Source organism: Parus major, chromosome 19, assembly GCF_001522545.3.
Source record: "Parus major isolate Abel chromosome 19, Parus_major1.1, whole genome shotgun sequence".
NCBI lineage: Eukaryota > Metazoa > Chordata > Aves > Passeriformes > Paridae > Parus > Parus major.
Genome location: NC_031787.1, coordinates 4,996,992 through 5,010,940, shown reverse-complemented (window position 1 = coordinate 5,010,940; position 13,949 = coordinate 4,996,992). Strand labels below are relative to the sequence as shown.

The 13,949-nt window shown below is 59.3% G+C and overlaps 1 protein-coding gene across 2 annotated transcripts; it reads right to left on the bottom strand.

Moving 5' to 3' along the window:
• Nucleotides 1-562: 562 nt before the first annotated feature.
• Nucleotides 563-12,579, bottom strand: WDR81 (WD repeat domain 81). Of its 2 annotated transcripts, none has more exons than XM_015646935.3 (11): nucleotides 12,471-12,579; nucleotides 8,098-11,643; nucleotides 7,802-7,909; nucleotides 7,495-7,685; nucleotides 5,434-5,624; nucleotides 5,045-5,210; nucleotides 4,772-4,937; nucleotides 3,762-4,460; nucleotides 3,483-3,628; nucleotides 3,131-3,310; nucleotides 563-2,239 (listed from the first exon to the last, which is right to left on the bottom strand). In XM_015646935.3, exons 2-11 carry the CDS (start codon nucleotides 11,633-11,635, stop codon nucleotides 1,913-1,915), a joined length of 5,712 nt encoding a protein of 1,903 aa, XP_015502421.1. In that variant the 5' UTR covers nucleotides 11,636-11,643; nucleotides 12,471-12,579; the 3' UTR covers nucleotides 563-1,912. The 2 variants fall into 2 exon arrangements, with proteins under 2 accessions (XP_015502421.1, XP_015502422.1); XM_015646936.1 differs by lacking the exon at nucleotides 12,471-12,579 and adding an exon at nucleotides 12,169-12,346.
• Nucleotides 12,580-13,949: the final 1,370 nt, after the last annotated feature.

The window sequence follows — 13,949 nt, the reverse complement described above, 5'->3', positions numbered from 1 at the left end:
ATGGCCAGGTTGGGCTGAGCCCAGAGCAGCTGCTCCCTCCCTTGGGGCACAGCACGCCCCAGAGCTCTCCCAGGGCAGCTGGTCCCAGTGCCCAGGACATGCACACACTGCTTGGGCCACGGAGAAAATGTCTTGGGGACAGGCAGGACTCCAGCAGTCCTGCCCTGAGTGGATTTGTGTTGCATGGAGAAGTGGTGGTGATCCTTCCAGCCTCTGCCCGTGTCCTCAGTGGGAGAGGAGGCACTGAGGACCAGCAGGGAGCACCAACAGCATCTTCCGCTCATCCATTCCTTGCAGCAACTCTTGGTTCCCAAGCTCACCCCAGAGTGTGGGTGACAGATCTGAGCTCTGCAACCACATTTGGGATGTGCTGCTGCAACACAGGGAGCTATTTCCCCTTGGAAAGCAAATCCTGTGCAGCAAAGTCCCATCCTACATCCAGGGCTCCCCCTGAACACAAGAGGAGCCTGAAGGAGGAGGTGTCACTTTGGCTGAGCAGCAGGAGAGCTGCAGCCAGCACTCCCAGCCCCTCCAGCACAGAACTTCCACACAGACACCCGGCTCTGCAGCTCTTTCAAAGAGTTTATTAGAAGTAAATATTTACATCTATTGCAAATGATTAATAGGCAACACGGGACTGAGAGCTCCCCTTGGGTAGGGAAGGACAGCACTGGCCAACCACTCACCTCCCCAGCTGCAGCTGGGTGGAAGCCCTTCCCCTCCCCACAGCAAGCTCCTCCTCTGCCCAAGGTAAGAGATTCCTGCTCCCCTGACACTGGCTCTGGCTAGGCTGAAGGATGGGTGGGAAAAGGGCTGCGACAGAAGGGAGGAAACTGCTCCTACTGGTGGGGCAAAGAGCACCCTCTGTGCCTTTGGGGTGGGAACAGACAGCACTGTCCCAAAGGAAAGGTCAAAGACAGACCATGCTGGATTCTTGCCTCACCCTACAAGGGCAGGAGGGCACAAAACTGAGCACCTTTTTGCTGTCCTGTCTCCCCCAGGAGCCTGAGTAGCATGAAGGGGAGGATTAGAAGAGGATTTAGAGGATCACTGCCAGTGCATAGCACTCATGGCATTCCTCACCCCTTACATCATCATGGGATGCTGGGGCAGGAACCAGCAGCCCTAGCCCGCTGCTCCAGAAGCCAAAATCCCCATGGAAGCATCTAGTTCTGGCCTCCTTAGAGAGCCACATTCCCACCCCAATCTGCCCCTCTGCAGCAGCCCATTCCTACAGGAACTGGCAGAGCAGATGGGGCTTGTGCCTTGGCTGGCTTCCATCCCAGTCCTTGCCCTGGAGCCAGCACGGCAGCAGAAGGGCTCTGGAGAACCTCTCCTCCTTCCATGCAGCCTCTAGCTCAGCTGGCAGAACCTGAAGTTCACAGAGCACCTCCTCTGGGCTTTGAGCACTGGCCATGGCAGGAGGAGATGTGGTCTGAAGGCAGCAGCTCCCAGGCCCAGCTCCTGCCATCCCAGTGGGGCTGTGCAGTGGTTCAGGAGAGGAAGGGAAGGGGAAGTGCAGGTGGCAGTAGCTAAACTGTTGTGTTTTGTCAAGGGGCACCTCTTACCCCTAAACTGAAGCGGGGAAGGTACTTGTGGTCCCTATTACTGTGGAGGGCAGCTCACAGTCCCCCAGGGATCAGGCACACACGGTAAGGAAAGCTCCAGGCCTCTCTGCAGGGGTGACAGTGACCTACAACGCCCAATATCTCTCCCAGCAGCAGCGGAGGTTTCTCAGTTATGGCTTTTTTTTCTTTTTCAAGATACAGAAAGAGGTTAGAGATGCAACAAGTACACCTCCCCCTGCATCCTCTGCTCAGAAACATCTGACTGCCTCCTCCAAAAGCCACGCTGCTGGCTTCCAGCTCCAGCACAGCACTGCAGGGCAGCCTCAGCTGCCAGGCCGGGCTCACTACGCCAGGAGCCGGATGATGCCATTGTCCGAGCCCAGCAGGAGGTGGCACTTGGTGGGCAGCACTGCCAGGCTGGTCAATGTACCCCGAAAGTTCTCTGAGCTCAGCTTGGTCGTGCTGGTGGGCAGGGCTGAGGACTCCAGCATGGAGTAGACCCCGATCTTGTTGGCCACAGTGCCGGTGACCACTTCGTTACCGTAGAGGTCGAACGCGTGGATGGGCTCAGAGGCAGATTTGTAGTGGTGCAAAGGTTTCTGCTCCAGCTCCTTCCAGACAGTCAGAGAATGATCTGAAGAGGAGCTGATCAGCACGTTGCCCTCTGCAGCCTGCAGGAGAGGAAAGGCCAGTGAACCCACATTTCTGTGAAAACTCACAATCTGGTGCTGCACATGGGAGCAGCAGGGGGCTGTCAGTGATCCAATGGTCACAGTGCAATCCCTCAGGACAGTCCAAGCCATTTCCAAGCAGCTGATGGTACTGAGCATGTTACCAGGGCCTTGGGTGGACCCTGCAAGCTAAAGCATGCTCTGGTAGCTGGAAATCTCCTCCAAGAGATGGGCTGGGCCTCTTCTCAACAACACCCTGACACCCAACACACCTCATTCATCATCTGTTACTACTGCAGTGGGTACAGGGATTACCATGCAGTCTCCCTCTCCACTAAATCACCTGCCAAACTATTTTCCTTCTCAGGAGAAGGAACTGGGAGCCTCTCATGGTTGAAAATACTGCTGTGGGTAGGAGAAGCCTGGAGCTGCTTATTAGCAGAGCTAGTGAGAGAGTAAACAACCAACACTGCTGAACTTTGTTTAACCCACGTTTGGGTCGAGGACACTGGAGACCCAGCACTGCTCCCTGGGGTGGGTAAATATAGACAAGAGTTATTCATTAGAGCAACACTCTCCCAGGGAAGCCGAGAGCCCCGTGGAGAAAGCAACACATTTGTTCCTTCACGGGAGCCACGGCTCCTCCCTGCTCCTGCTGCAGACCTGCCTGGCAGGGATTGAAACCCAGGAGGGCTGAACTCTGGCAGCATGAGTTGGACCAAGAACAGCTGGAAGCAGCACTAACCATAGGGCAGGAGAGCTTGGGAAGCCTCTTAGGGACACTGCAAGGGATGGAACAAGGATGGAGCACACAAGCCCTGAAGGAAGGATTCTCCACACGGCCTCAGAGCATCAATAAGGCCCCACGCTGATCTCAGCTGAGCCTCTCACCTTGATCTGCAGGATGTCTCCCTCATGGGCAGGCCAGCCCCGCATGATGAGCCCTGTCCTGGTGTCCAGCAGCACGATGAAGCCGGAGGAGAAGCCGGCCATGACGCTGCGGCCGCTCGGGCTCACGGCCAGGCAGCGGATGAGCCCCGCGCTCACGCCGCTGGCCAGGCGGAACTCGTGCTGCAAGAGAGACAGTCCAGCTGGGGGATGAAGCTCAGGAGAGCTGGCATTTAAGGGACAAGGTGGTTTCCATGAAGCCATCACAGCTGGGATCTGGGCTTTGGGCTAGCTGTGATGCCGTCATTAAGCACAGGGATGGAGGAAGGTGACTCACAGAGCGCCACATCCCTACCTGTACTCCTGGCTTCCTGTGGTCAATGAACCTCAGCACAGAGTCTGCACTGGCCACAGAGATGCTGTGATAGGGAGGTGGCATGGTGGTCACAGCTGTGATGGGGACTTTGCTGTCTAACTCATCAAAAGTCCGCAGAAGTTTGCCTGTGAAAAGACGACAGATATTATGGCAGGGCGAGTGACACAGCAAATCTCCAGTTCTGTGCTGGTTTTTAACAGGAACCATCCAACCTCAGCTGAGCAGTTCACTCCAGCTCCTCGCCCTTTCCCTTCTTACCCGTGAACTGGTCCCAGATGTGCACGGTGCCGTCACAGCTCACCACGTGCTGCGGTGCCTCCAGCTGGCTCACGTAGAACACCGACTTCTTGTGCTCGGCGTAGGTGAAGCGCGCTGGCACCTCGCTGGTGCCGTCCCCGTAGTTGTACAGCGGCCAAAGCCGCACCGTCTTGTCCTTGCTGCCACTCAGGAAGAAATCCTCGCTGCCCAGCGGTGCCACGCACTTGATGGCCCCGGAATGCCCCGAGAAACTCTGCAGCTTGATCTGGTGGAAGTGGAAGCGGGGGTCGTGCTGGCTCACCCCGATCTCGTACTGCCAGTAGGCCAGCCAGTTCCCACAGAGCATGTGGGTGCTGCGGGGCAGGTCGTGTTTCAGGGCGTTCTCCTCGCTGGACGAGCTGGGAACGAATCCATCAGTGCCAGCACCGAGGCGCAGCAAGCCAAGACCCTCCCGCTGCGTGTCCACCGGCACCTGGATGCGGTTCCCCACCAGGACGCTCCCAAAAGTGCCGGAGTGAGTGTCCTCCTGGGGGCTGGAGAAGGGCTCAGCCCCTCGAGGGTCTTGGTCTGAGCCCACCACACTCGGTGTTTGTTCCAGGCTGATGACCTGCAGGTTCTGGGGGTTCACATTCTCCAGGTGGAGACTGGCCAGCTTCTCAACCAGCGAGTAGTTGGGCACAACCGTCCGGATAACGTCACCTGAGGAGACAGAGACAACGTGGCTGCAAGGGAAGCAACGCCCCCAACATCATCATCATCATCATCATCTCCCTCCATGCACAGGGATGTGGACACAGCATCCCCCAAGTCAGCCACATCTGCTCCCTGCTGAAGCAGGCTGAAGTCTAGTGGGCTCCCAAGACAAGAATCAGCTCAGGCCACGCTGTGGAAGCTGTGGGTTTCCCCCAGCAGCCCTGTGAGCTGTGATTGCCCTGGAGTTCAGGCCTAGCACACACACCCAGAGCACAGAGCTCCCTCACAGATCCCTGGAGCTGGTGGCCAGGGCGTACCCAGCAAGCAGGAGAAGGGGATGTAGGTGATGTAGGCCATCTCGGGGTTGAACACCTTCTGCAACTCCACCAGCACAGATGGATCCAGGGCCAGCAGCTTCCCATCCGAAAGGGGCACCTCCATCACTGGCACCTCACAGCTGCTCAGCGACTCTGCTGTCAACCCCTGGACAAGAGAAACAAGATCAGACAAATCACACAAACACAAAAATGTGGAATGCCCACCAAATTCCCACATCTGGGGATGTGCAGGACCTCTCCCACACCACTGACCTGGTCCTGCAGCTCCTGCAGCAGCGAGAATGCCCCAAAGAAGGTTCTCACTGTGTCACTCAGGTGCTGCTGCACCATCTCCTGCCCAATCCGCAAGCAGATCAAGGCAATGAGGCTGATTGTCTTCACACACAGGACAACACGGGCCTGGGCTCCACTGGGGAAACTGAAGAGGACATCCATGACCAGCCTAACCTCCACATACCACTTTTCCATCCTCTGCCTCATGCTTCCTGCCTTTTCTGTGTTATCAGAATGCCTTCAGCAGTGTACCAGTGCAAGGAGATGCACATCAGAGCAGAAACACCCTCCAGCCCCAGAAGCATTAAGGCCCCCACCACAAAACCATTCCCAAGTCCCTGATTTTGTGCCAATCCTGCAGCGCTTACCCGACAGCTGGAGAAGTGAGGAAGCCCAGCACTGGGAGCAGCACCTCCTGACTGATCTTGGGGAGGATGTCCATCAGTGTGGTGTCAGAGAGACACACCACGATCTTCTGTGTCAGTGTCACAGCAGCCAGGAGCCCGGCCTCCTTCCGACTGTTCAGCCGGACACCGCTGGAGCCACCGCCGGGTGCAACCTGTGAAAGGGACTCCTTCAGTGCCAGGGCCACCACCTCCCCAGCAGGACACAGCAAGTGACACAAAACCTGTGAAAGGGACTCCTTCAGTGCCAGGGCCACCACCTCCCCAGCAGGACACAGCAAGTGACACAAAACCTGTGAAAGGGACTCCTTCAGTGCCAGGGCCACCACCTGCCCAGCAGGACACAGCAAAGGTGACCCTGGGGTCACCTGAGCTCAGCCTCAAACCCAGCACAGCACTGCTGGTCACAGCTCCTGGAAGAGGAACCTGAGCACCAAATCAAAACAGCAAAACATGTCTGGTACTCAAGGGATGAGTCCAAAAACTGACATGCAGCTATCAGCACAGATGAGCCTGGAGAAAATGGGGAATGACACCTCTAAGCTCACAGATTTCCTCTGCAGAGTACAACATCCCCACAAGAAAGACCAACAACCCCACACTGGCCACCTTGGACACCCCAGAACATCATTTGCCAGTACAGAGAGAGGGGAAAACTCATATACACATGATTTAAAAGCAAAAATCAGTGTCTTCATCCCACAGTCTGCAGAAGAACAATCCTTGCATGAAATATCCAAGCACAAATCATGGGCAAACCTGCTGCTGACTTCTAGAAATCCAGCTGCTAAGAATTTCATGAGGCAGAACTGCACATCCTTTTTCTGCTGACAATGTACTGCTGCTGTTATGGCAGTGCCAAAGAGTTAATAACATCAGCAGCAACACTAAAATATTTCTTTCTAGATTGTCCTATTTCCTAACTCCTAGACAAATCAAACACCCAAGAAAAGAGAGCCAGTAACAAAACCCACAGACAATTCCCAGTTCCTGCTATATTTCTTGTACACCTGCCATCTTCCAGCTCATCACAGAGGCTCTTCCTCTCACAAAATAGCCACCCTGCCAAATCCTGCAAGAAGGATTGACTTTATCCTATTTGTGACCTGCAAGTTCCATTGCTCCAGTATCAGGTTGCCAAATGCTGTTTCACAGGGGTATTAATCCCCTCCGTGCCCCCAAGCAATGAGCTTAGGAAAGCAAAGCAGAACAGCTGGAGCTATGATTGCAACTGGGTGGAGAATGATTTTTGCTGAAAAATGGGATTTTTTCCCTTGAAAAATCTCCCCTTCAACACTGGAAAAACTGACAATGCCTTTTTGTTTTCTTTAAATGAACAGCTGTGGCCTCTTTTCCTCTATGTTTAAATTATCAGAAAGCTACTGAAGTTTTCCATTTAAACAAGAATCCATAACCAAAGTGTTTACAACCGCTAAAGAGGGAACAAAATGAAAAACAAGCCTGTTTAAAACATTCAAAACCTTTTTCTTTTTAATGAAAAATTAAGTTTTTCAACCAGCTGCATTATACATTTCCTTCTTGCTATGAACTTCAAGCTGAAAAGTTGGTGAAGCCTTGCCAGTGCTTTTTGTTCAGTTGAAAACCCGTTGGTCTCCCCCCAGTTCACCCCTATCTACCCACACAGACCTCTGAACTCACCCCAGCAGTCTCACAGCAGCACAAACTGCTCCTCCTGCCTCTTATCACAATCCCACCCTTGTGCCAGCTCTGTCTGGGCACAGAAAAGCAGAAGAAATGTTTTTTCTCTGCTTTCACAAGGTCTGACAGGGAAAGAGGGGTATCAACACAGCCATGAGCTTGTGAAAGGGTGAAAGTGCCTCTCCTGCCCTTCCCAGCCAACACAGCCAGGGCTGCTCAGCCCACACTGGCCCAGCAGAGCCCAGCCAAGCTCAGTTTTTATGCAAGGGGCTCCTGGTGAGGCTGTACTTTTTTTTTTTTACATCTTCCCTCTGTGCCTGCACACAGCTCTTGCCCCAACAGAGAGGAGAAAAAGGCAATACTGACCAGGTAGCTGATGTAGGGCAGGTACTGGTAGGTGAGGACAGGCTCTCCATACAGGTATGCCACGTGCACAAGGCAGGCCAGCACCGGTTTGGACACCTGATCTCCCAGCACAGGCCGCTTTTGGTAGATATTCCCCGTACTCAGGGGACTGTTCTCATCACTGCTCGGTACAAACTGCTGCCTGGTCGGGCCTGCCCAGAGAGCAACACATCATGAGCTGAAGCAGCAGGCACACCCAAGGCACCAGCAGCACCAGCAGACAGGCTGGGGGCACAGCCCACCCTGGGACCCAGGGAAGAGGCATTACCGACATAGCAGGACGTGAGCAGCCGGAGCAGGTTCCTGGCAATGAAGCGGGACGTGACGGTCGGGCCCAGCTTGGCCGAGAGCCACCTCACCATCTTACAGGCTGTGTCTGCAAAACAACAGCAGTCCCAAGGACAGTGCCCAGCATGGCACACATTAGCTATCAACCCCTGCTGCCCCAACCCTGACATGCAGTCCTGGCCTCTTACCCTGGTTTCATCACTGTCTCCAAGCTGGGACCACAAACACCCCCAAAGCTGGACCAGCTCTGCCCAACAGCCTGGATGCTGTTCTTACCCAGCAGTATAGTCTGCTCCTTGTCAGAGAGATCTGGCAGCTCCTCTCCCTCCCCATCCTCTGGCTCGCTGCTGTCATCAGCCAGGGTGACATCCACAGAGGCCCCAGCAGCATCCACGACCACCGTCAGCTCTGCATCGACTGCCGCGTCCTCGTGCTCCTCTTCCTCATGCTCCTCTTCCTCCTCCTCGGAGTCCTCGCTCTGCTTCAGGTCCTGGCTGCTGTCCATCGACTTCAAGCTGCTCTTGTCCTTCTGGGAGTCCCCATCTGCAGGTCTGTCCTCGCCCAGGGACACCTCGCTGGCGCTGCTCTTGTCACTCAGCCGGCCGAGGCTGAGCGATTCCTGCTCCTGGGGCTGCAGGGACTCCCCGACGTAGAGGCCGCTCTGGAAGTCCTCACCCTCGGGCAGGTAGGCCTGGTCATGGAAGCTGACCCCAGAGGTGTAGTCCAGGAGGTCAAGCGCAGCAGAGCTGTGCTCCACATCCATCTTGATCTCCTCCCCAAACACACACGACACTGGGCTCTCCCCTCCGCTCTCATCATCCTCAGCGGTGCCGAGGAAGGATTTGCTCTCCTCCCGCGAGCTCTCGATGCCCACGAGGATCTGCAGGATGTGGGGCAGCAGGTTGAGGAGGAAGGACTGCAGCCCCAGGCGCACGATCAGCTGGGCCACAAAGCAGTCTGTGTACAGGTAGAACCTGCCGTGGCGGGAGCAGGGCGTCTCGTAGGCTCCAATCAGGGGCTTCAGCAGGTATTTATTGGCATTCTTGGGCCCGAGGGATTTAGCTATGGGTTCAAAGAGGTACCACGCTGCGTAGACAGCGGTGTTTTCCTCAGACATCAGAGATAATATGAAAGGCAGAAGAATTTCCAAGCCCTCAGGAGTGATTTCAGAAAGGATTCCCTCCAGCTGCTGCCACAGCTGGAAAACAAGCTCCCGGCCTTGTCCTTCATCCTCGATCTTCTTTGCCTGATAGGTGAAAATGAACTTGTGCAGAGCTGGGAAGTACGTGGGGAAGGGGACAATGGAGCTGAAGGGGCTGAGGAGCTGCATGGGACAGGGTGGGGGGAGGCCCTGGGAGATGGGTTTGTATTCAAACAACTGCACTGCGCCCTTGCCCAGCCTGCTCTTCAGCAGCTTCTCCACGGGCACGCTCAGCTGCAGCAGGACGTGCAGCACGTGCTGCAGCGGGGCCGGGATCTCCTTGGGATGGTAACAGCAAAGGTTCCTCACCATCAGGAACCGCTCCAACAGGGACGCGTCGGGCTTCGAAGGACGAAGCCTCGGTGCAAATATAATCTCAGCTACCAGGATGCCCAGAGCTTGCATGTCCCTCTGGAAGAGGTCTGAGAGACCCAAGGGTGGCTCTTCCCACGGCTGCTCCATCAGCTGCATCTCACTGCTTAAGCCTTTAACCAAGAAATTGTCCAATTTCTCCAGTTCCTCCAGGGCCTGGAGAGGATTGAAGCCTTCAGGAAGCGTGATCTTCATGTCAAGCTGATCCACAGCCCCTGCCTTGCTCCGACGGAGCGGTCGGACCCCCGAGGACTTGCCGTCAGTGGCGTAAGCAGGGAGGGTGGATGGCTGTGCTGGAGGCACAGTGGCACAGGGCTGGTCAGGGGCTCTCCCAGGAGCAGAAATGGAATCCAGAGCTTCCGTGCCTTGCTCCAAATCATCCTCACCAGCGATAGGTTTCTCCCCAGACCAGGTGGTTTCACTGGGAATAGCCTCCAGGACCAACCCGTTGACCACATCCGTCACCTGGCCTTGGATGTCCTCCAAAACCACAGTTTCCCGGATGTTCTGGAGCAGAGGCCGGGCAATGGCTGGAGCTTCAGCAGGAGTGTAGGCAGGTCCCACCATGCGCCTGGGATGGGGCTGGTCAAAGAGCTGCACGACCCCGTAGGTCGTCAGGTGCGTGTGGTTGTCAACCAAGTGAAGGCAGACGTTCTTCTCCTTGACTGCATCCTTCCCCAGCAGCTTGTAGCCAAAAGTGAGGTCAATCCAGTGGTGCAGGTCCTGGGACACCTCCCGGCTCTCCAGCAGCATGCGGTGAACTTCGATGAATTCCTCGTAGGAGCTGCACCACGACGGCACATCCAGGTCGGGCATGTCTGGGTGGATGGAGCGGAAGATGGAGGGGTCTGTGTAAAACTCTGGGATGCACTCGTCCGGTGTCCAGCTCTGCATGCGCTCCATGCTGGCTGGGTACTCGTTGGGCTCCCACTGGGACCTGACATGGCAGCACAGCACTGCCTTGGGTGTCCTGCGGGCCGTGTACACGTAGTAGGTGATATCCGAGAGCACGTCCGAGATGTGATGGGGGACGTGGAGCTGCTCCCCGCTCGAACCCCCCGCAACAAACGCCTGCTTGGTCATCTCATAGGTAAAGTCCAGCTGCTTGTCCCCCTTGTTGAGACGGAATTTGGATTTCCTTAGGTCCCTGAACTTGCCATTTTTGGTAGTGAAGTCCACCACCCACGGAAGAACCGGGTGGTAATTGGGGTCTCCCATTCTCCTCCCAGCCAAGCTGTTCAGATGCATAAGGTAGTCGAAGTTGCTGACCTGCCCGTGCACCCACTGCAACACCAGGTCTCGGAGGTCCTTCTGGCAGGCACTGCACGTCCCCTCCTGCCTTTGCATGTGGCTTTGCTCGCTCTCTCGTTCCAGACCACCCTCCAGATTCTCTTCATCCTGCCCCGGTCCCTCGTACCCTCTGAAGTTCACACGCAGCCGGCTGCACAGCTTCTCATCCACAGCCACGTCCCGAAGAGAGAAATCTCCACAAGCCAGACCCGCCTGGTGACAAGCCTTCATGGCCTGCAGCACGTGGAAGAGGAGGAAGAGGATTTTGGCGTGGCTGTTGGTGAGCTTGGCCGGGCTGAAGGTCACAATGTCGTGCAGGCAGTACTGCACGTAGGGGTAGATGATGTACAGCATGTCGGCCGACTCCAGCAGCGCCTCGGCCTGCAGCACGTTGGGGCACAAAGGCACCCCTTTGGCCACGCTCTCCTTGGCAGGGGACGTGCCAGGCACGTTCCTGCCCACCTGGAGGACGGGGCAGCCGTAGGCTCTGTGCAGGGCAGCCCTCAGCGCGTCCAGCGCCGGCACCGTGGGTGGCGCGTCCGGGCGCCGGTAGGGCCGCGCGTACAGCCCGTGAGCCCGGCCCCACAGGTTGTGGTAGTTCTGGGTGGCCACGCTCTGCATGAAGCCGTGCAGGCTGTCCACGTTGCCGCCGCAGCGCTGCTCAGGGGGCTGCGCCCGCAGCGGGTACCCCAGCCGGGCCTTGCGCAGCCCGTGGATCTCCACCCGTGTCCAGCCCGCCGGGAGCTTCTGCACCGAGTGCTGCAGGAACGTCCTGACCTCCACCTCGCTCAGCCCCTCGGGCCGCGGGCAGGCCGCTGGCAGCACTCGGCGCTCCTTGAGGCTCTGCAGCCATTTCGCCGGCACGAAGGCGGTGACGTGGGTCCTCTCGGGGGCCAGCTGCCGGCGGTCGATGTTCAGGTCCTTCTCCACACTCTGCAGGAAGCCTTCCATGCTGGATTCTGCGGGGAGAAAGGTGGCTCAGACAGGCTGGGAGCGAGCAGAGTGGCGCAGAACCACCCTGCCCTCCCCAGCGAGAAGCAAGTCTCACTTCCCCATTGGCACCCGGGTTAAAAAAAAGCTGTTCTGAGGAGCTTGGTTGTTGTGCCTGCATGTGGGGGGGCTGAAAAGGGACGAGCCCTGGCTGTGAGGGACAAGATGGGATCTCTGCAGCCAGGGAGGGTAACGTGGTGGGGCTTCTACAGCCCCTGGCACGGGGACATGATGGGGACACGATGGGGACACGATGGGGACTTGCACACCCCTTGGGGAAGGGACAGGACAGGACCTCTGCAGGCCTAGGGTTGGTGGGGGGACACACAATGGAACATCCACAGCCAGGGAGAGGGATGTGATGGCACCTCTTGAGTCCCAGGCTTGAGGGACACAGCGGCACATTCACAGCCCCAAGAATGGAAAAGGAGCACGATGGCCTGTGGAGGGGGACATCTGCAGCCCCACGACTGGTGGTGGGGACACAGCGGTACCTCCGCAGCTGGAGGGGGTACACGACGGTATCTCTGCACCACAACCCCCGCACTGGGCGCTCAAAGGGATCTCTGCAGTCCCAGGGCCCCGGAGAGGGCCCACGGGGGCGACACAGATGATGCTCACAGCAAGGAGCACGGACCCGGCACCGAGCCACGGCCAGGCGGCCCCGGCCGCTCAGGGCCCTCGCTACCGGTGGGGGAACGACAGAGCCGGACTGAGCCCCGCGGCCCCGAGGGCCGGTCCGGGGAGCCCTCATCCCACCGTGGAGTCCCTCACCGCCCCGGCGGCCCCGCGTTACCTGGCGGCGGCGTCTCAGCCGCGGCGGGCGGCGGCGGGGGCGGCCCCGGCCATGTTGGTCAGGTGACGGCGGTCACATGCGGCCGCCGCGCCGCCATGTGCGCGGGGGGGGCCGGGCCGCGCTCCCCGCCGGGGCCCCGCGGGGCCGGGCCCGGGCTCCCTCCAGCGGCCGCGGGGCGGGGGGGCCGCGGCGGGTGCGCGAGGCCGGGCCGCGGGACCGGGGCTGGGCATGGGCAGCGGCGGGGCGGGCCGCGGCCGCGGGGCGTGACGTCACCGTGACGTCAGAGGCGCCCCGGGCTGTCAGCCGGAGCCGGGCGAGCCGCGCTGACGAGGCAGCCGGTCTTAAAGGGGTCCCCACCCGCCGCGGGCGGACCCCGCCGGCGGCAGGTGAGTGCCCAGGGGAGCCGCAGCGGGGCGGCGGGGCCAGTGCAGCCCCGCCGCCCCGGGACCCTGCTGTCCTCTGCCCCGCAAGGCACCGCACGGTACGGGAACTGCCCGGCCCCGGTGCCCGTGAACTGAGACGGGTCCTCTCGCCGCTGCCCGAGCGGTGCCGGGCCTCCGGGACCAGCGGGTGCGGCGGTACCCACGGCGCACACGTTCACGACAGCCCCGGGCGGCCGGACCGCGCGCGGCCCCTTTAAGGGCACCGGGAGCTCCTGCCGGGCAGCGCCGCATGGCGCGGCGGCGCGTGGGAGTCACGTGGGTGGAACGTGGCGGCCGCCGATTGGCCCCCGGGCCCTGGCCCGCCGCAATCAGCTGTTACTGGGACGAAGGGCAGGAAAGGGCTTTAAAGGGGCACCGTAACTCAGATCCTCGCCCCGCGGGGCGGCAGCGGCAGCGCTGGCAGTGCCGATGGGGCAGCGGGTGAGCGCTTCTGGTCGGGCCGGACCGGTCCGCCGCTGCCCCGCGCTCTTCCTCGCCGGCACCCGCGGCGGGTGCGGCCCCTTTAAAGAAGTTGTCCAGTCATCGCGCGGCGCTGCCAAGTCATCGGGGTCAGCCGAGTTCTCGAGGCCACGCCCCCCGCGCCCGCCCATTGGTGCGCGCGGCGAGCGCTCACTTCTGATTGGTCGAGGACTTAGAGCAACTTCTCGGAATCGGGGCTGTGTCACCAGCCCCGGCACAGGGAGGCGCCGCCCGAGGGCGGTCGGGGGCGGCCGGACCGTGCCCACGGCAGCGCCGCGCCCCATCTGGGGCCCGCGGAAGGGTCGAGCCCCTTCGGAGCCGCCCTGCCCCCGCCGCCCCTTCACCCGCTTGAAAATGCCAACTCACAGCACGCGCGGCATGTCGGGAGCGCCGCGCCGCACTACAACTCCCGGCATGCCCCGCGGCGGGGTGGCCCCGTCCGTTCCCAAGGCGACCGCCGCCCGGCCGGGAGGGAGGCAAACGCTCTCCCGGCGGGGTGGGCGAGGCAGAGCGCTCTCCTCGCCTTCCCATTGGCTGAGCAGCGGGTCGCGCCGGGCCGCTATTGGCGGGAGCGGGC

Excerpts from the sequence above, each read along its gene's own strand:
- WDR81 (XM_015646935.3), bottom strand. The coding sequence starts at position 11,635 with ATGGAAGGCTTCCTGCAGAGTGTGGAGAAGGACCTGAACATCGACCGC. Across the intron at positions 4,461-4,771 it reads CCCCTTCTCCTGCTTGCTGG|GTGACGTTATCCGGACGGTT; the intron begins GTACGCCCTGGC and ends CTGTCTCCTCAG. Across the intron at positions 3,311-3,482 it reads ACAGGAAGCCAGGAGTACAG|CACGAGTTCCGCCTGGCCAG; the intron begins GTAGGGATGTGG and ends TCTCTCTTGCAG.